Here is a 20,897-nt window from a genome sequence, read left to right on the forward strand (position 1 = left end):
TCGAGCGTACTCAAGGACGCGATGCGGCCTTCGGTCTTGGCAGGAGGCCGCCGCAGTTTGCTAACACTTCACCTTTGCTGAGGGTGGGAGGACTGCTTGGGAGACGGACGGTGGACGGGCGGAAAGCCTGTTTTCCAAAGCATGCTTGAGGTATGACATCAAACCGCAACCACGACACACACACAAGCATAACGTGACGATTCAAGACTTAAGCGGGAAGATTGTTGGGTTTTGTACGTATTCAACAACAAAGCTTCACTTCAAATGACCTTCACGTGAGCCTGACTAGCTGTAAAAAAAATCTGCGTGCGGAAAAAAAACAAAATTCATAAACCTAAGGTTTATAATGACCTATAGATTCCACAAGATGATCCCCAAAGCACTACTTTTATACAACACAGGACTTTCAGGCACTTAGACAGCAAGCGGGTACGTTTTTCAGTGACTAACAACAAATATGTTTCTCAGATAAATCTGCAAACTGAACTCAAACATCAATGACAAGTTAGACTCTCAACAAACCCAACGTACAGATGAACTTAAACGTCAAAGAAATCTTCGCGTCTCAGTGTTCTAAAAGAATTTCAAGTCTCAACTAAGATGAGCTGTCAAATGTAGTAACCGCTGTCCCCGAAAGGGTGAATAAATTTCATCATTCAACATCCAAAACAATTTTGCGTCTCAATCGACCTCAGATTGTAGCAGACATCAAAGACAATGGTGGCTTCTTGTATGAAACTAAATGTTTTCAGAGAGCTTGCTGCAAAAGGAACGAGGCCTGCCCACCTTCTTGGGTGTCCTATGGCGACCAAGCTGATGCCTTATCGAGACGTGTGTGTGTGTGTGTGTGTGTGTGTGTGTGTGTGTGTTGGTTGGGGGGGTGTTTAAGAAGTCTGACCAAAATTCACACAGAGACCGAGGTTCCCAGGCGACAGCTTTTAGAACCCCGACTCTTCAAGTGACGGCTCGACGACGCGGCGAGCGATTTAAAGCAAACCGCTGCACATCTGCTTTGGATTAAGACGGCACTCGTGAAGTGAGTGGATGGTAGCTGCGATCAACCGTAACTCAATGCTGGTAAATGTTGCACTCGCGCTGGGTAGTTATGGCGGTGAAGTGCACACTTTCCGTCTGTGTTCTAGTGTGGGGATTACAGTAAAACTGATTTAGGGGAAGCTAACATTAGCATTATTATTAAATCCAGTGTTATCTTGACTTTCAGGAGGCCCAACCTACGATGTCTTCCAGTTATGAGTTGTTTCGATTTACACGTGTGTTTTTATGACAACTTAAACTTCTATCTTATAAGGCACCGCTGGAAACTATTATGCCATCCCGGCATCTTTACATCCTTAGGACAGTTTTTGGGAACTGTAGTGTGAAGAACGCGCTAATCCAGACATCACTAGCAGGGTGCGTCATGCGCTCACCTTCCTCACTTCCTTTTTTTTCCTTTTCACCATTTACAGGAAGTCAAGCCTAAGCCAGTAAACTTGCTCAACGTTGGGGCCCGATGATTTAGCGCCGCACCTCTAGCATGTGGTACGCGGCCCGTGTCTGTAGAACCTGAAACTTATTACGCTGATCACTTCAGAGCCCTGAAAAGCGGACCCCCCCCCCCCCCTCTCTCTCCAGATGGGGCCCATTGAGTAAGCATCTGGAAGCCAAATCTGCTCATTTTCTCTTCCAAACAGCAAAGAGCCACGTTTGCTACCCCCAAGGTGAACCCCCCTTTTTTTTTCTGGGTTGTCACAAAGCTGCTGCAGTTTCCACTGCCAACCGGAGGCACTGCAATTGACTTCAAAGCGGACAAACGACGCACAGTGGTGTCTCGTTGCCTTGAGATAGAAGTGACCCACCTGACAAAATCTGAGCCGTCATTGCACTGATCATTTGCTTTGACTTCTTAGAAAAAAATTAATACAATTCTGATGCAAACGCTGTATGGTAGCAGTGAACGCAACTCAACCGACAAAAGGCAGCAGTTTGTCACACAGTGAACAATTCTTACAAAAAGAGGCTTCAAACTTGAGTTTACTGTCAAGCTACATGTTAAATTTAACACAATTAAAAATCAAAAACACCTGCATGTGGAAGTGTTCAAGCAATTGACATTTGAACATGTGTGTATTCTTTATCCTCTGCAAAGAATGACCAATATTACTGCCGTTTACTGAAAAGTTTTGACTGCCTCCACATAGGTCCGTATGTCTGTCTTGCCCTTTAAAACAGCCCTCGGTCATTTTTGTCGCCTTGTTTCAAGTGTGTGTTTAGTTTTATCATTTTTGAATATATTTGCTTGATATTTTAGTACACTCCATTTTTGTACAGTTGTTTGGGTGGGTTTTTTTTGTCGTTGCACCTCAAAATGATTTTTAAAATCCAAAATAATCAATTAGAAGCCACTTTTATATATATATATATATATATATATATATTTTTTTTTTTTTTGTTTAGTCCACCTTGATGATATTCAGTACGTAATTCTTTATCACTTAGAATGTTGTGAAAATAAAGTAATCCTTCTGCAATTATTTTACAGTAGGGTAGGTATAAATGATCGATAATTATCAGAATACCATTGTCAGAAACAAAGCCCTAAAATCAAGACTTAAGGCCCCTGGTCGGACGCGTGCGTCTTCTCTTTGTCACAGACTTAAGACACTTGGGAACTGTTTGAAATTTTGTGTGCGTGTAGTGGTGGGGGGGGGGCATGCAAAATACATCTCGTTTCAAAGATGAAAGTACACAAACTCTTGTGTGGTCAGCAGCATTTAACAGCACACAACAGGAAGAGTGGGGTCCAGTGGGGGTCAAGGGTTACGAGAGCCCCCCCCCCCACATACACACACACGCACGCATGCACAGACATCCTGGGAAAATGACACAGTGGGGGGGGGGGGTCTAAGTGTTAGGAGAAGGACAACAAATCAAGGGGAATGTGAGGCATGCAGTGTAAGTGACAGGAATTGTCATACAGACAATTAGTTTGGATCATGTGGAAATTAAAAAAAGGACGGCAATTGTCATTTAATCACTGGGAAATGTCACTGTCAATATATTTTAAAAGCGCCATATGACAGTGTTTTCTTCAGATATGAGTGACCACGCCAGTAACTCAAAACATATCTTATGTTTTGCTAATCTTATGTAATGCTAATCTCATATCTTTCCTAGCTGAAATGAATGGAAATGCCATTAATCTGTTCCCGAAACACACACAAACACACACACATACATACATATGCATATATATATGCACACAATAATTAATACAATTTAAATACAAACATCTAAATAATACAAATTCAATTTTTTAAAATAAATTAATCTAAATAAAACTGTCACTTTTTCGTGTATTGTATCTCAATAAATTGTATAAATAGTTTCTGAATGTCCTGTTTATTACCCTCTTACATTAAAACAAATACATTCCATATGTCTCATCACGTTATATTCTATTAGAGTAGACTCCATTGTAATTTACTGAGGTGGATAAAAAGTGCAGTAAAGGGTCAATGCAGCTTGCATGGAGTCAACGAAGACATCCAACTACTTGTTTGATGTATTGTGTGTGTTTACCTTAACAAATTACTTTGTGCGGAAAAAATGGCCATCGTCAGTCATGCCGCAAAAGTTTCTCTTTGGAAAAGTGGATTCGCAAGATGGAATCGAAACATAAGCGCTCTCATAAAATCGAGATGGACGACAGGGAGCAGAAAACAGCTGGTGGGAGGATGAAGAAGAAAAAGAGGGAGAAGAAAAGCTCAAGAAAAACAGCAAAAGTTCCCTCGGTTCACGTGCGCACGCTGCCAAGCATGACATAGCATAGACTGGGGACTGGTTTGTTTTTGGGATGCAAAAAAAGCAACTCAGCACCACCCCTCAAAAAAAAAGGGGCAGCAAAAGCCGCAAGTCAGATGATTTGTGCAATAATCCATAACACAAACAATAACTGCAGACAGTTTGCAATTCGGCGTTGGCGTCCTTTTTGGGGCCAACTCATTTCTCGATTATTTCACGTGTCGGGTTTCAACTAATTTCTGATTTAACGAGCAAAGTCTGCAGTGTGGCTGCACACATGCGCACACACGCACGCCCCACATGCACACGTGCCAACATAAGCAAGTCCAGGAAAGACCCTCACCACAGTACAAGTCGTCTGTGGTCCGTGCCTCTTTTTGCTGGGTCCTCTATCACATTTATGATGTGCACACATGGAGCAGAGCAAGGGGCTCGCTGATGTAAGGCCTCTTTAAAAAGTTGGGAAAAAACGAAGCAACCCCCCCACCAAAAAAAAGAAAAAGAAAAAAAATACATTTGATCCTAGTGTCAAACAAACGTCCCATTGAAAAGTATTGAAGACGCCATTCTTCAATGCTCCAAACGGAAGCAATCATTTGTTTTAACTTTTCCACCAGGTGGTGCTATTTCACTCCATTCAAAAGTGCAGGAAGATTTCTTTTACTTTTTTTTTTTTGAATGGATAATGGATGCCTTGCTACTGAAATAATAATTGCAACGTCTCTCTCTCTCTTTCTCTGACAGCGCGGCTACTTAAATATCCTCTTGTTTATCCATCCATTCATTTCCTAATCCGCTTTTATCCTCATGAGGGTCACAGGCGTGCTGGAAGCTATCCCAGCTGTCTTTGGGTAGTAGGCGGGGTACACCCTGAACAGTGGTTCTTAACCTGGGTTCGATCAAACCCTGGGGGTTCGGTGAATCGGTCTCAGGGTTTGACGGAGCCTCTGCCATGGAGGTTAGGACATACCCGACTCAACATGTCAATTAATTATGAAACGCCCGCTTGGCCATCACTGGCTGCAGATGATCACATTACATTGCTTGTCCAATCACTGCTGCGTGAAATTTAGTTCACTTATCGTCAATGTGTGACTGTCGTGATAGTTTGTCATAAAATTTCAAAAACATATACTTAGGTCTTGAAATTTTATTTACTTTTTTTCTAATTTTAATTAATGCATTTTTTATGTCTTGAATTTGTAAAAAGTCATATTTTTGTTTTTCACTAATGAAGGGTTCGGTGAATGTACATATGAACTGGTTGGGTTCGGTACCTCTAACAAGGTTAAGAACCACTGATGTAGAGTGTTCCATTAACCTGCCGTGCATGTTTTTGGAATGTGGGACAAAACCGGAGCACCCGGAGAAAACCCACGGACGCGCAGGGAGAACATGTAAAATCCACACAGGAAGGCCGGAGCCGGAATCAAACCCTGCACCTCCGCACTGTGAAGCAGACATGCTAGCCAGTCGACCACCGTGCCGCCTCCTCCTGTTTAGTTTTACCTTTAATTTGTTGTGTAAGTTACCATAGAGTGTTGACCAAGCCCCATTAATGTATGTTATAGGCCAAGTTGACCTGTCATAAAAACGGGCGGGAAAACATATGGTAAAAATGGGAGGGGGGGGGGCGATAACATTCAGTTTTTGACTTAATTTTTCAAGTCATTACACATGATGTAAGTTGTCTTCAATCTTGGATGACAGTGAGGAAAGTTCAAATGTTGCTTTTAGGTGGCTGGTCAAGTTGACAGGTTTTAACGTTTAATCTGTTGAAATAGTTTTTAAAATATATATCTAAAAAATGTTTTGTTTTGTTTTTTTTAGTTGAAACTTGTTCCCATTGTGTTACTTTCGTTTTGGTTTTTTTTCCTCTAATGTATGTATTTTGAATTGTGTTTGAATTAAATCTGCAAACAAGTCACGGCAACAAATATTAGAAGCCGTGCTAGCAGCCTGGATTTACGCCTTTTACAAGCTCCACCGAGCTTTCCGCAAAAGTTCTACGTTGAATTATTTAAGAAATGACATGAACTTCCATACGATCACGATTCCGTCAGATCATCACTTAGTGATGAAGGACAACCTGGCAAAGAATTGAAGAAAATTTTCAGCTTCATCCCAAAGACTATTTTCTATGCTGCTTATTCTTACGGCCAGCTGACTGAGGGTGTACTGTGATCAGCTGTGAATCAAACCGGCGCTGAGTAGAAATTGATGCCGGCCAGCTGCGCGAATACCAGCTATGTGAATCACTAAGCTTGCAATGTCTCCCCCCCGCCCCAAATCTTGTCAAGTCATCAAACACACTCATACAAGCACGCAACTGGCCTCGAACATCACAGGTTTGTTGTCCTTGTTTTCTTGTTATATTTTGCTTGATGTTATCTTGTTCATGTTTCTATCCGTCAGTTTGGATTCATTGGTCAGTCTGACTCCAGAACGTGACTACAGTGGTACTTTGGCTAATGAGTGACCCGAGTCACTACTTGTACATGCGACAAAGACAATCCTATCTCAATTTGTTAACGCTTTTGCTGATTTGAAGTCATAAAAAGAAGATAAAAATTGTCAAGAGTCAGCGTCGTAAAGCCCAGAAATTATTCTGGATTGGAAAAACCCAACCAGCTGTGATTGGAAGCCAGTTTGACATTACAGCCTCACATTGGATGAATTGCAGCACAAGATCAATAATCCTCTTGACGTTTGTTACTTTGCGTCAAGCTAACCCACTGCATGTTTGGTCATTAAAACGACAATACAGTATTATTGTTATTATTATTATTATTGTTATTGTTGTTGTTATTTCAAACATATAATCAAAATACAAATGTAGCACAACAAGCAGAAAGCATCGGAAAGCAGAACAAGCTTCATCCTGGTACATTTTACATTAAAAACAGATTTTTTCTTGATTTTATTTTTTTTTTTAAAGCTTTGAGTGGTTCGATTTGACCGGCAACATAACAGGAACATTAAATAACCACAGAAGGTTGCACATCCAAAAGTAATAAATCACCCTTAGTTTCCCCCCCCCCCAATCATAATCACACGTATAATAGTACAGTATACGAATACAGTAATTTAATATTAGCGTGGTTTTGCTATTTAACATTTTGTATACAACCGCCATAACATCAGGCACACGATCACAATACAACGAGATCCAAAACATAAGAGTCTTCTGATGAAATTAAATAACCAAAATATTTGACACAGTACGATACAAACACAAGAATTGGAATAAAAATAATCAAATTGATAAATCAGTACCTATTTGACAGTATCAATCAAACGTTTTTATCCTTTTTGACAGCTGGTCCCATCCCACCAAGTCATAAAAGATCGTATATGTACTCACCTTCCCTTCTGCTTGCTGCCTGGTGGTCCTGTTTGGGTGCGAATCCACTCCAAAGTCTCCAAAGACCAGAAGAAAATCCTGAAAATGTTACCTTTGATTAATAATAAAAAGTTGATCCACAGGTTGCGTAGAGAACTTGCTGCACAAAGAGGGTCCGGCGGACTTGGTGAGGGGAAGAAAATAAGAAAGTAGCCACAGAGGAAAGAGTCGTGTGGCACCAAAAAAAAAAAAAGAAAGAAAAAAAGGGAAAAGGGGGGAGGGTCGTCAAGACCACGCAAAGTGGAAAAACTGTGACAGAGGGAGGGAGGGAGGGAAGATTGCTGTTTTAACTCATTTTAAATATACTGTACTGAAAATAGATAGATAGATAGATAGATAGATAGATAGATAGATAGATAGATAGATAGATAGATAGATAGATAGATAGATATCAGTGTTATTTTAATGTGTGCGTGTGTGTGTGTGTGTCACATTCTCACTTGACTGTCAGCTGTGTGTTGAGGCAGTCCTGCGAGACCACCAGTTTGTCAGCGAGCTTCCCAAGAACAGCTGGACATCTTTCCTCCCTAAAACAGGAGGTCGGCCTTGATAAACAGCTGCTGCGCTGCTTGTCTTCTCCTCCTTTGCAGATTAAGACCTCATGCAGGCATGTATCAGAAGGTCGACATCCGAGTGGAGCAAATTTGAATATGTGTTCCATGAAATTGAATTGATTTATTTCCAAATGTTTCACTGTATGTGAGGTTAGATTGATTCGTCCTATCAGGTTGCAGCCTCGACGTGTTGCCAACTTGCCATGTCATTTTAATTTGTCCCGGGTCTTCACAGGTTTGATTTAATTTGACTTTATTAACTATTTCTTTAACCAATCAGGTTTCAAATTCATCTGTATTTCCCACCCTCTGATAGTTAGGAGCAAAACTTGTCACATTCAAACTTCAATTAGTGTAGCAATCTGCCCAAATCAATAGGCTTATAATTTGCATCTCTAGTTAGTATATTTTATTTATTGTTTTTGTTTTACCATGGTATTAGATAAATATTGATCGTGAACTGCTCCACATACAGTAGAGTACAAGGCCCGTAGAAGGCGTCAAAAGGAAGTCTCACTTATTTGGAACTCAATGCTATCACCTAGCGGTTTTTTCTATCCCTTACACGCATTTACAGAACTTCCATCCACATACTGTATTATCGGAACCACTTTAAGCAACGTTAATGCTAGGAAATCGTGTAGATATATCCACTTTATATGAGGTAGTATTTTTTCATACGCCCATCGTGAGGATAAGGGATTCGGATTTTGGATGGATGGATGGATGGACACGAACCCAATGCGTGACAACGACGAAACTGCTGACGTCGACAAAAACGTTTCGGTGGAGATGCTCACTGCTTAATTAACATGCATATGGGTAATGCAACTGAACTTTAAACAAAAGTTAACTCAAATAAAACATTTTGGTTTTCCCACGAGCCATAGGATGAGCGCAAATATAAACCCAGCCTTTTCCTGCCATTGCTCCAGCAGCCAAATGCGTTACAGTTGTTTTTTTCTTCATTTTTTTTAAATGACGAAATTCGTGATGGGAACCAAATTCTTTTTCACACGTAAATGTTCAACCTGAAGTTGCTTCTCTCCTTAGTTTTTGAGTAATCAAAGTACAAACTAGATTTTCATTCGTTCAAAATGAGAAATAAAAGGTAAATGCGGACAGTTCTGTTCTCAAGTGTACTAGTGAAACCCGGAAGTACTCGTTTGCGCTAGGCGTGACGGTTTTCCGGTGTCATGTCAGCCTCCTAGAGAAGCCGCATGCCACACTTCTCCAAAGGTTTTAGTTGAGATATTCATATTGACCGATATACGGCGCTAATAAGTTTGCAGATTTAACTCGACTGAATAACACTTCCGTTTTATTTAAAGATCGCAGTGAAAATGTTTCACGTATTGTTATAGGACGTCCTGTATGAGACATGATGGTGATAACATCATCATGCAGGTGTTGACAAACCTTCCTTCCTTCGTCTAGATGGCTGACTCTGTGCAAGACAAGGGCCACGGGTTGAGGTTTGCCGAGCAGCAGCTGAAGCGTCACGGCTGGAAACATGGTCAGATGTTGTACAGTTATTGAAGCTTGGCACTTATCATATATCAACCATTGCATCTTGACATGTCTATTATTATTATTATTATTAATCCGTAGGTAAAGGACTGGGTCGGGATGAGAAGGGCATATCGGAAGCCATCAAGATTAAAGTGAAGTGCAACAAAGGCGGGGTGAGGGTTATTGATTGTTGTTGTTGTTTGTGGTGTGAGTATGTACAGTGACAACTAAATCATTTGTGTGTTGTGTCAGGTGGGCCACAAGGAAGGAGAACAGTTCACTTTCCACTGGTGGGATCACGTCTTCAACAAGGCTTCGGCCAGCCTCCAGGTGGAATCCCATCAGGTCGGTAGTTAAAAAAAAAAAATGAAGCTATGTTCACTCAGAAACAAATTATGGAAATATAAATAATCACTTTCAGGGTCAAGTTATCTTGCAAGTTGCTTCTGTGCCAACTGTTAGCATGTTATTCTTTTATCCGTTAAACCACTGAGCACTAAAGTGAGGTAACTCCATATTTGTTTAATCCAGAATGGCATTTCGTTGAAGAAGATGGCTGAGGACGATGAAGAAGACGACAGCGTGATTTCTAACAAGAAGCCTCGGAAGGCCTCGTTGGCTAAAGCCAAACTCTATGGCTGCTTTGTCAAGGTGAAATACGTCAAGGATTTACACGAGGAGTTGTGGACTTAAGACGTGCTGACTGGATGTGGGGTTTTTTTTCCCTTCAGTCGGCCACTCTGCTGTCTGGTCAGGAGCAGCCAGAGCCGACAGTTGACAGTGACGGCAGCAGCTCGGACCAGGAGGAAGATCACAAACTCGATCTTTCTTCCGCTACCAAGTGAGAACTTCTGCTTTAAAATTGGCAGAATTAAAGCAGTGCCAAACTAGTGTTTAACACATTTTATTTCAGCAAAATTAAACCACGGGGGGGAAAAAAAAATACTCATCAGTGCTTTTGCCACGTTTGCCGTTTTCTTCCAGGCTGTCTGATTTCGAGCTGGTGAAGGCTTGCGGAGGACGCACCGCCCACAAGTCAGTGCATTTATGGAAACATAACTTTAGGACTGAATGTGTTTTAGATGCTTCAATTCTGGATTGTTTTTTCTTTTTCCTCAGAGGAGCCAGACACGGTTTGAACATGAGCGCTAAACTAGCCCGGCTGGAGCAGCAAGAGGCTGACTTCATGGCCAAATACGGCAACAACACCGAAGACAGGCGGGAAGGAAACAAGCCTAAGAACAAAAGGGCATCGGAGGAGATGACTGAAGAATTAAACAACTCCAATATTTCACTTTTGGAACCGTCTGACATCAGAATCAAAAAGAAGAAAAAGAAAAGGACTGATGACAGAGAACAAGCGACATGCGTAGAAAATGGTCACGAGAACCACACGAAGAAGCAGAAGAAGAAAAACGGACAGTTGACAGGTCCAGAGCTTGACATCACTCCTCTGCTGGAAAGGAAGAAGAAGAAGAAGAAGAAGAAAGAGCTGCAACTTCCAGTAGTAGAAGAGCAGATGAACCACACAGAGTCGGAGCCGCTTGTTTCCGAACATCGAGTCAAGAAGAAAAGCAAAAAGAGCAAAAAGGACTCAAACATGTGGGAGGAGCCACAAGCATCACCTCCACCAAAGAAGAAAAAGTCCAAAGAGTAATCTTTGGTCTTCTGTAGTGACTGAGGATTCTTTAAATAAACTAATTTCTTCTGTACAACAGCCTCGTTATCGATGATAAGACCAGAAACGGACCAGACATGTGATATGAGTGGTCAAAAGATCAATTCCATTTGCACACTACCATTATTTACCTTCCAGATATTCATGCAATTAGCATGTCGTTGGAAGGTTCCCGACAAATGACAAAAACGCAGACAAGCTGCACTGAGAATATCTTAAATCCAATTATGAATTTGTGTCTTTATGATTTTTTTTTGTTTTAACATTCTAACTCTAAATAAATGTTGAAAATCTTTGCTACCATTATTATTGCCGGTGTGTGTCTCCTGGACCCGATGGACCCCATGATTTTGTGCTCAAGACCCTCCTTTGAGCGATTTGTTTTCTTTTTTTTTTTTTAAACCTGACAAATAAGTCCGATTTTGTTTTTTACATTAATAGATGTGTTTTCTGCACGCAATATCCTACTTGTTTAAATTGTATTATGTCTAAAATATATTTTGAATCAGTTTTTGATGTTTGTATAATTAAATGAAAATAATTATTTTCTGAAATGACATTTACATTAAGACAAATAACCTTATTGTCAAATTAGGTAAATGTAAAAATAAATCAATTTCAAAGAATTTTACAGTAATAAAACATGACAAGTGCAACAAAAGCAGAGAAACTGCAAGAAAAACTAGTTTATGATACAGTTATGTTCATGAACCATATATATTGTGTATTTAAAAAAATACAGAGTGCTTATGCCAGTGTTCTTGGATATCTTCTTTTTGTTTGTTTGTTTTAGCCCCCAACATCGACCACAAAAATCACAGTCGCCAGTTTGGTGAGATTTATTCTGCCACACAATATGACATACGCACATTAAATGGATATCTTGTCTACTTAAATGAGTAAATCGTATCTATCGTGACTATTCCAGAGTGGACACCCAAAGTTGAAAAAGGACGTAATAAGATACTTGACAGTTTATTCTCACATATGCCTTGAGATTATTTTTAGTTAACATTTGTTAAATTAAACAGGACATGGCGCAAAGGCAGTTCTGCAACTCAACTTCTCGGAAAGTGTAATTCGAAACAAGCTCGAAATAGAGGAAGTCGAAAATAGTGCCTGAGAATCTTTGTTGATAAACACACACACACACACACACACACACACACCCAAATACATACACAACACCTTGTCTCTGACTTCAGTCTTTGTTTTATATCCTCACTTCTACAATTGTATTTTTGATTAAACAATAAATCTAGCAATCCTTTATAATGCCCCCCCCCCCCCCGCCCCCCCAACGTTTCCACCTTTGATGACGCTGGATGCTGTTGGGCCATATGTTGATTATTCTCCAAAGTTGCACAACACGTGGTTGCTAAATACTTGCTTTTACTACACATCATTGTCCAGAAAAAAATATCAATGCAGGTCACTGTGGGCTGAATTCATAGCAAAATAAATAAGTTCCCTACTTTGTCAGTTCTTTAGTTTTTAATTCTCTTGCTGTTGGGTTATTAGTGTGGGTGCGAACTGGCTGTAGACCTACAGCTAGGTTTGCTTCACCTTGCAAGCTACCTCCTTCGCTCAGTGTGGCTTTTGAATTACTCTGCCAGCTACGATTGACCAAGTTTACAATTTAGCTTGTGATTTAACCAGCAAAATTTTGAGCTAGATTTAATCTGCCAGGATTTTTATTCAACTACCTAGTTCATCTAAACTAGCCAACCAACTAAGAAATTTAGCTAAGACCCAACAAGCTAGCTACTGTGTCAGATTTTGTTTGCAAAGCTTTCTATTCTTTCTAGTTTGCTACTTATTTTACTCTCTCGTTGGCAATTTTCCAACCAAGACAATGAACTTGCTTTATCTTGCCACACTTTGTAGTTACGCAGCTGGCAAACTACCAAACTAGATTTTTTTTTAGGTGATTAATAGCTTGAGGGCTATTGTTCTAGTTTTGACTGCCAAGTTTGAAAGTTACCGGTAGTTCCCTGAAAGCTACTGAACAAGATTTAGCTTGAGAGCTTTATCGATTGCCAGCTAGCCACAATTTGCCAAGCTTTCTACCCGACTCGTGAGCTAACCAGTAACATGTTTAATTCCAATTCAGTTTAATTAGCGCTTCCACAACAGCCACAGCCAAAACAAAGACCGAACCAGCTAGCAACTGAACAAGGGCATTCTCGTTAGTTACTGAGGGTGTGTTCGGAAAATCCTTCTGATGGCCTAACATCACTCTTGAGATTTTGTGTTTTCAAAGCGGCAGAGCTTGCTCCCCCGCTATTAATATCTCTGTGCAGTCCATGTTCTGAACATGCAGCACGTGCTTAACGCTTTGCATCTGTATTGCCTGATGCACTGGGTGCACCGTGCCTCCATTTGGAGTGTCTAGACTAGTGCGCTCCGGCACTCCATTTTTGGGGCACTCTGAATAACCGAATGGCACATTTGAACATCGCTCCGAGTTTGTAAACGGTCAGAGTGAAGCAGTGCATGTTCAGAGCGTATTTCAGAATGCCCTTTATGTCCGAACTATGAGTTTTATAATTGGTTACTTACCTCAGTAGCTAAGATGTTATAACTACACTAAAATAAACTTGAGAGCCTTCTCATACTTATCTCAACTTATCTTAGAAGCTAACCAGTGAGCTATTGTGATAGGTTTAGCAAGTTAGCTAATCAGCTCCCTACTGTGCAACATTTTGTATAAGAGCTTTATCATGAGCTACCCAGAATTTTCTTGTCAAAATTCTATTAAGACCAACACAGATATCGTGACTACCTTCAGAGCCAAATGTTAGTGTAGATCTCGTTTAGTGAAAGCAGGGGTTTGACAGATGTATCTGTTCTTCATGTCGCAGTTGGCTTTGCTCCAGTTGACCAGGGATTTTGACGTCTGCGACTTTGATGTCAGAGCGCAGCTGTTTTTGATGTAGTTGTTTTCATTTCTCCAGAATCTACACACGACAAAAGATGGACTCCATGAGACATCTATGTAGGTCTTGGCCAAAGGTGTAGGTGACCTATTTGCTACTTTGCTTCAAGAAAATATTACACCAATTTAATTGGTTTATTGTCCTTATCAAGATGTTTTATGTTGTCTAGCCACTGAGAGACATTAATTTTAAGAGTTATTGAGTTAGCTCAGATTAGGTTTCAAGATGAACCACTAGCTGCCGAGCTACATTTAGCTCGAGAGTTTTGTCATGATTGCAAGCTAACCAGCTATCTCTTGATATCATAAATTAGCTTGGTTGGTTCAGTGAGTAACATCGTTGGCTTCAGACTTGAGGACTGGGGTTAGAATCCCTTTCAGGGTGAATGGTAACATTCAGTTGGGATTTTGGGCAAGTTTGATTATGCAATATGCCAATTTCCAACTATTGCTAACAGGTTGGCTAAATTTTGAACAAAAGCTAACCATCTAGCAGCTGAGATTCCGACTTGAGCACTGTCTCATAAGCTACTTAGCTTGCTAGATAACAAATGAGCAACTAAGTTAGGTTTACCAGCTAGCTTTTGCTTAGATTTTGTTTTCGAGCTTGTAGTTAATTCAACTTAGCTTGTAAGCTAACCTACTGGAAAGTGACACAGATTTAGCTTCAAGCTTTCTCATGCTCTACTTATCGTACAAGCTAACCAACTATCTACAGGTACTTGGCTAATTTGATCCTGCCTTTTGTTATTTTTGTTTGGTGTTTGATCACTCACGCCAGAGTGAGGTTGCGTCCGTCATTCCACTTCCACTTGTTGGAGAGTTCTCTGAGTCCCATCCAGTAGCCATGCTTGTCATCACTGTAGTACTTTGTATGGTTTGTGACAAATTCCTGAAACAGGCAGGAAAATGATGATGGTTTTCCTCCATTGTCTGCTCAATGCAAGTTACGATACCAAAGTAATGATCGTCAACCAAGAGATTTAATAATGGTCAGCTTATTACAGTTTACCCTTGTTTTGGTTCTGAAATGTAGAGATGAGATTCTGCTGCTGTTCAGTGCAGAGGCGAATCTGGTCTAGTGGGATACAGGGCCCTTGGCCACCCCAAAATCGTGTCCTTCACTAATTGCCTTATCACCTTTAACAGAAAGCTGTTGCGTAGCAGTTTAGCAAATTAACTAGAAAATGTAAACAATATTTAATTACTTTCTTGATTGGTTTTAGCTAGTCAAAGAATTTTAGAGTGGCCCTTGTGTCCATCCATTTTTCTGTATGCTGCATTAAAAAGAAAAGCTTTAGACGCCCCTGTGTTAGTAGGGCGTCAGAGTGAATTTCCGAACACACCCATAGCTTGTGAGCTCACCAGCTAGTTACAAGGCACTTAACTAGGATGAGAGGCTAGATTTGGCATGCCAAGCTCATGACTTCACTTATTAGCTATTAAGCACAATAGAAATATACGGTAATAGATTTGAACTGAATGTACGGCATCCCACAGCGATGTGGACTAGAACCCCTACCACTGAAGTGAATAATGTTCACCTGTTCTTCCTGGCTTTCGATGAGCAGCAGGTGCGCGTTCTTCTGCCTGCAATCATCAACGCTTCCCTGCCAGGTCCTCCAGCTGCTATAGTAAATGGAGTGCTGGAACAGGTAACACTTGGAGCCGAACTGCAGCCAGTTGTCCGCGCATGGCTGACACAGGCTTAAAACTAAAAAAAACACAAAAACAACTTTCCATGTCCCATTTGTTATTTTTTTTTCTCTTTTTATCACACACATAAAATTAAAAATGCCATACTTTTCATAATTTATTTTTAGGCCCAGGTGAAAAGAACAAAATTGAAAAACAACCCGCAGGACTGAGTTTGAGTTTACTATTTAATTGGTCGGTGGTTTCCTATAATAGTTTAGCTGCTGCAGTTAGTCAGGACCATGCCCAACATCCATCAAATGATCCATATTATATGAATTATTATTATGAAAATGATATTCTTTAAAATAAATGATAAAAAAGGAAATTATAAATAAAATTAAGTGTTTAAAAGTTATAAGTATAAAAGTCATTCTTTGTTAACAGATAGTTCTTACATATATTATTTATTGTATGTATAAATATAACATTATATACATTAAATATATGATATTTAAAATATAGTAATCATAATTTTCATTATAACTCACATATACCAAAATATTGATGAGTAGGAGTATAAGTATATACATATTGAATAAAGGAATAAAAATATTTTGTGATAATATTACTGATACTAATATACAATTTACAAAAACATTGAACATGATTTGCTTTAATACCAAAATTTATTATAAAATAGTAAATAATTCAAATATTGTCATAGTATTTTTATTAAAATTTACTCATTCAAAATATAAAATTATTTTAATATAAACCGAAATGCAATTTATTGTAACAATTAAAAACTTGATAATTTTATTAAAACATTTTATGACAACATGACTGTGTATCATTTACAAATAACAAACATTGCATAATGCTATAATAAAAAAATATATGTAATGCATTGTAGTAAATTTCAGACATTAATTTTATCATACAACAAAAAATAATTACACTAATACATTTGACAATATATTGAAATTCAACATATTTAAAATAATAAAAATAAATCATGCATCCTCAAACTGTATAAATTAGAAAAAATATAAATTTGGCACTAGAATTGATTAATTGTATTCATTTTTTTTAAATCATTGAGGTCTAATAATTATTTTGATAATATAGTGTTTGTCTTTTAGTTATTATGCTAATCATTTTCCCACTGAATACATTTAGCGACAAAATGGCATCGGCCTGGAAACCTATTTGTAAACAAATGTCCTGCGAAGGCCCTGGCACGTGTGTTGACCTTTTTGTGGGCAGTGGTCGATGACAGCGAAATTGTCATACTGGAGAACCTTGCCCATGGTCCAGTTGAGCTGGTCCCGTTCCCTGCTCAGCTCCCGGGCTCGTTCCCGCAGTCGCTCCAGCTCGGACTGCATGTGCCCATTTTGAGCTGTCAGGTTGACGGTCTGCCGGCGCTGTTCGGCCACGACGCTGTTCACTGTAGCAGGAAATCTATTTAATCCTTTTTTTTTTTCATTTTTAACTTGTTGGTGTAAAATCTAATTTCATTTGAGGCTCTGACTTGGGTTTACATGACCCGTAAGTTTGGTGAGGCTCATTTGAAGAATTACGTTAGCTTGTTAGGCAGCACAATAAATCCTGACCACTTATCAACCATTTTATGATTACAACAGAGAATGTGGTACATAGGCTCTCTCTAGCGGTACATGAAAGAATCACTGAATTAATTGCAAACTGCATAATATTACAGTCGCTCAAACTTTTTCTTATTCCAGTACAGTAGGCTATAATTAATAAGTACAGTTCAGGTGAAATTAATATTTATGCACATTTGCATTTAATCTTTAAGAAGTATTTGGTTTTCAAACGTACTGTATTTTGGGGCAATTTTTACTTTTGATTTCTGGGTCACATAAACCCAACCAATGAAATATTCAAATAAAATTTCATCCTGTGGCCGGTTTTTACATTTTGCTTTGTTGATCTGACCATAAAATTGCAATGTGAGAAATTTTGTCACTCTTTTTTTTGTCTTCGATTAAGAAACAAACAACAAAATAATCAGTCATGTCATTTTTGATAGATAATTGAGAATGCACCGCAGGAATGATCCTGTCAAGTGGAAGGAAAAAGCCGGAAGAATACGTACGATGCACCGTGAGCGCGATGATGACAAACATGAGGATGACACAAAGGAGGCCCAGAGCAGCAGCAGCCAATGTGACAGGCGTGTGGAGCGGTAATTTCGAAGCATTTTCTAGTGCGAAAAAAAAACAAAACAATTTTTTTTATGGCCCAACCTCTAAAGTCAAAATACTTTGTGTTCAATGGGCCTGCATGACTGATTAAGAACACACTGGGCAGATTACATTGACAGGGCAACATTGAGGCGACAATCTGATCAGCAAAAATATCTAACAGCCGCATTGATGTACTGCAAGAGTGTAGCCACCAAGTGAATACAACAGAAAATTGGGAATAAATTATCAACGTTTTGCCACTTGAAGTAACCTTTGAAACAAAGTCATGAACCTTGGAAGATGGGAGGCACGCTGCAAGGTAACTCCTTAGACCGCACATTGTCGTAGATCTCTTCCACATCGCCACACTTCTCTGGAGGCAACAGAGACACTTTTGAATACGTTTGTAAATTTCTAAAGACGGAAATGGTAGACAGGAGTATGAAAGGCATCATGAAAGAAGGTGGGGGGGGGGGGGGGGGGGTTCCGGAAACCTTGGGTAGAGCGTTGGGGTGGCCACGTCTCCAGCTCGCTCCTCACGTCTTCGTAGATCACGGTGTCATTTGCCAAGTCTGGAAAGAGAAGCAAATGTATTCATTCAAAAGTGATCATGTGTTGTCTTTGCCAAATAATGAACACACACACTGACTTTCACTGCTTTGCTTATTACAATTAAAAAAAAAAAGACATGACAAAAGACAAAAAATATGATTATATATATATATATATATATATATATATATATACTGTATATACTGTATATGACATGGACAAACTAAGTGGCTACGATGTCGACTACCGTAGGCAACTTAGCCACTTTTCTGAGTCTTCTTGTCACTATTAAAACCCCCCAAAAACAACCGAGAACAAATCGAATGATTTTTTTGTCATCTCATCTCAGAGTTGTGGAGACTCCAAGACTCACCCCTCTGCATCTAGAGTGCAAATGAATGCCACATATAGAAAGCCTCTAACCCCCCCCCCCCCCACTCAAAAAAACAAAACAAAAACAAATTGATTGTTATCACTCATGGAGGCAGCAGTTCATCACCAAGCTGCCCAGATAAACGTTGTCAATTAGTGAGTGGATCTGTGCATGTGGAGACATGGCACGTACGTCATCTTGAAAAATAATAATTCTTCCGAAAAGATTTCTAGTTGTTTATTGCCACTCCCAGTTTACATTCACCGTCAAAATAAGCATAAAACAGAGAAATACACTTATCTTTAAAAAGACGACATAGCCCCGCCTTAAGAAAGTCTATTTAGCTTGAAGATAACAAAAATGCCTCAGAAACAACATTGGTGTCAGAATGTTACAACTAACCCTTTAAGCATCTGGTTTACTAACAGGGGAGCTACACATTGACAAAGAATTTAACAATATGCACAACAGCACAGGTATATTTTCTTTATCCTCTGCAAAAAAAAAGACTAATATTAGTGCTGCTGGGTCGTAAGTTTGTTTCCAGGTTCTGGCCTTTCTGTGTGGAGTTTGATAGGCTGCAGCAAGCCCGCGACCCTCGTGAGGATAAAGCGGTTCGGAAAATGCATGGATGGATTACCGCAGTTTGCTAAGGAGCTGTGACCGTTTCCATGTGCTGTATATCCATATGTCTGTCATATGTTGCTCCCAAGTCATGTACAACAGAAGGAGCAGCACAATGTCCATTGAGTTTTTAAAAAATGGCAAACAATGTTTAATTTCTCTACATTCTATTTAATTTGGTCATTACTGTTTTTGTTTTTTTAAATCAAGTCCTATATTATAGAATCGTTATTTTTCTTACAAACATTTTGTTGAAAATTTGGGGAGGATGGAACAAATTCAACTGATATCTCAAGGCACCACTGTATTCATTGATATCCAAGTCATTTCTGAACCTCTGAAAGATTTTTTTAAAATGACTGTCAAAGTCAGACATATTGCCCTCTACTCTTGAGAAAACTCATCTGAAAATGGCACACAACACACAGAAAAAAAAAATCACCATCTGTGTGCACCTTTGTCATGCAAATTCAAATGAGCCTTTTCATATCATCCAAGTAGCTCTCTTAACTGTTAGGTTCATTATTATTAATGAAGTTTCTACAACCCCCAAAACACAAAATTAATCGTTCAAAGTCATGGTGTAAAATGACTCACTGTGAGAGTTGAACTTGACCGTCACATAATTGACTTCTTCTTCTGCCATCATTCAATGGACAAAAATATTAAAATTTAAAATAAAAATACCATTAATCCTGCAAAAGGATTGCCCTCATCCCAGCCAGCAATGGGTTAAAGAGAGACGAGCTGTTTTGAGGCGCACAAATGAAACTCAAGTGTGAGTAAGAACACTTGAGTTCTTCTTTTTGGTGCTTCTTCTTTTCGGATGATGTGAGCTCAAATGTGCAAGTCGGAGGTTTGATTTGGTGTTGTGGGCAGGCTTGCGGTGGGTGTGGTCATCTCCGAAATGTACGTACTCAAAGATCTTCGAATTAAATCAATTAAAAGGGATAAAAACAAGCATTTATAAAGGTAATTTTGATTTTATTTTATATATATGTGTGTGTATGCAATGCGCACTAACCAATAAAATAAATGAAAAGGAACTCATGTTTTCAAGAATTTTATCATGTATTTTTTATATTTTGTTATTATATTATTACCAAATCTGTTTTATAATGAGTATTACTATTAGCAGCAGCACGGTGCGCGACTCATTAGCATGTCCGCCTCACAGTGGAGAGGTGATTGGTTTGATTACGGCTCCGGCCTTCCTGTGGTGGAGTTTGCATGTTCTCTGCGTGGGTTTTCTCTGGGTACTTTGGTTTCCTCCCAGATTCCAAAAACATATACAGTATGATGGGTTAATGGAACACTCTAAATCAGGGGTGCGTGCTCATTAAGTCGATCGCGATCTACTGGTCGATCATAGACTGACATTTAAAAAAAAACCCAGATGTCAGCCTGTTATCCATCCTGTCACTTGATTGATCTACAGAGCAACTAGTAAGGTGACAACTGAATTTTGGAGGTGCAATGTTTTGTCACAATTGACATTTTCGAAGTACGTTCGCCACATTATTCCAGTTTACCGTCACAATATCACAGGAGGGAAATGTGGAGCTTCATTGTCATTTTCGGACTATTAATGGGAATTACGACCCGACTTCG

General features: G+C 39.4%; 3 protein-coding genes across 4 annotated transcripts in view; 1 reads left to right on the plus strand and 2 right to left on the minus strand.

Moving 5' to 3' along the window:
* The window catches only part of pear1 (platelet endothelial aggregation receptor 1), a 41,973-nt gene extending 34,702 nt beyond the window's left edge, over positions 1–7,271 (minus strand). The window contains exon 1 of the mRNA XM_086112925.1: positions 7,169–7,271. The gene's annotated coding sequence lies outside the window, so the exon portion shown is untranslated. The remainder of the gene's footprint in view (positions 1–7,168) is intronic.
* A 1,678-nt stretch (positions 7,272–8,949) lies between these two features.
* Positions 8,950–11,257, plus strand: gpatch4 (G patch domain containing 4). Of its 2 annotated transcripts, XM_086113668.1 has the most exons (8): positions 8,950–9,000; positions 9,199–9,277; positions 9,373–9,446; positions 9,526–9,618; positions 9,805–9,924; positions 10,005–10,114; positions 10,258–10,308; positions 10,393–11,257. In XM_086113668.1, the coding sequence occupies exons 2-8, from the start codon at positions 9,199–9,201 to the stop codon at positions 10,928–10,930; spliced, it is 1,065 nt and encodes a 354-aa protein (XP_085969794.1). In that variant the 5' UTR covers positions 8,950–9,000; the 3' UTR covers positions 10,931–11,257. The 2 variants fall into 2 exon arrangements, with proteins under 2 accessions (XP_085969794.1, XP_085969795.1); XM_086113669.1 differs by lacking the exon at positions 8,950–9,000 and having other exon boundaries at positions 9,015–9,277.
* A 360-nt stretch (positions 11,258–11,617) lies between these two features.
* LOC147203878 (oxidized low-density lipoprotein receptor 1-like) lies at positions 11,618–20,088 on the minus strand. The gene is made up of 8 exons (XM_086114656.1): positions 19,884–20,088; positions 18,232–18,309; positions 18,030–18,110; positions 17,647–17,754; positions 16,780–16,974; positions 15,434–15,603; positions 14,666–14,781; positions 11,618–13,911 (listed from the first exon to the last, which is right to left on the minus strand). Exons 1-8 carry the CDS (start codon positions 19,933–19,935, stop codon positions 13,752–13,754), a joined length of 960 nt encoding a protein of 319 aa, XP_085970782.1. The 5' UTR covers positions 19,936–20,088; the 3' UTR covers positions 11,618–13,751.
* Between the last annotated feature and the right edge of the window lie 809 nt (positions 20,089–20,897).

Source organism: Hippocampus guttulatus, chromosome 6 (genome assembly GCF_054856545.1).
Source record: "Hippocampus guttulatus isolate MCC_2025c chromosome 6, RoL_Hgut_1.0, whole genome shotgun sequence".
Taxonomy (NCBI): Eukaryota; Metazoa; Chordata; class Actinopteri; order Syngnathiformes; family Syngnathidae; genus Hippocampus; species Hippocampus guttulatus.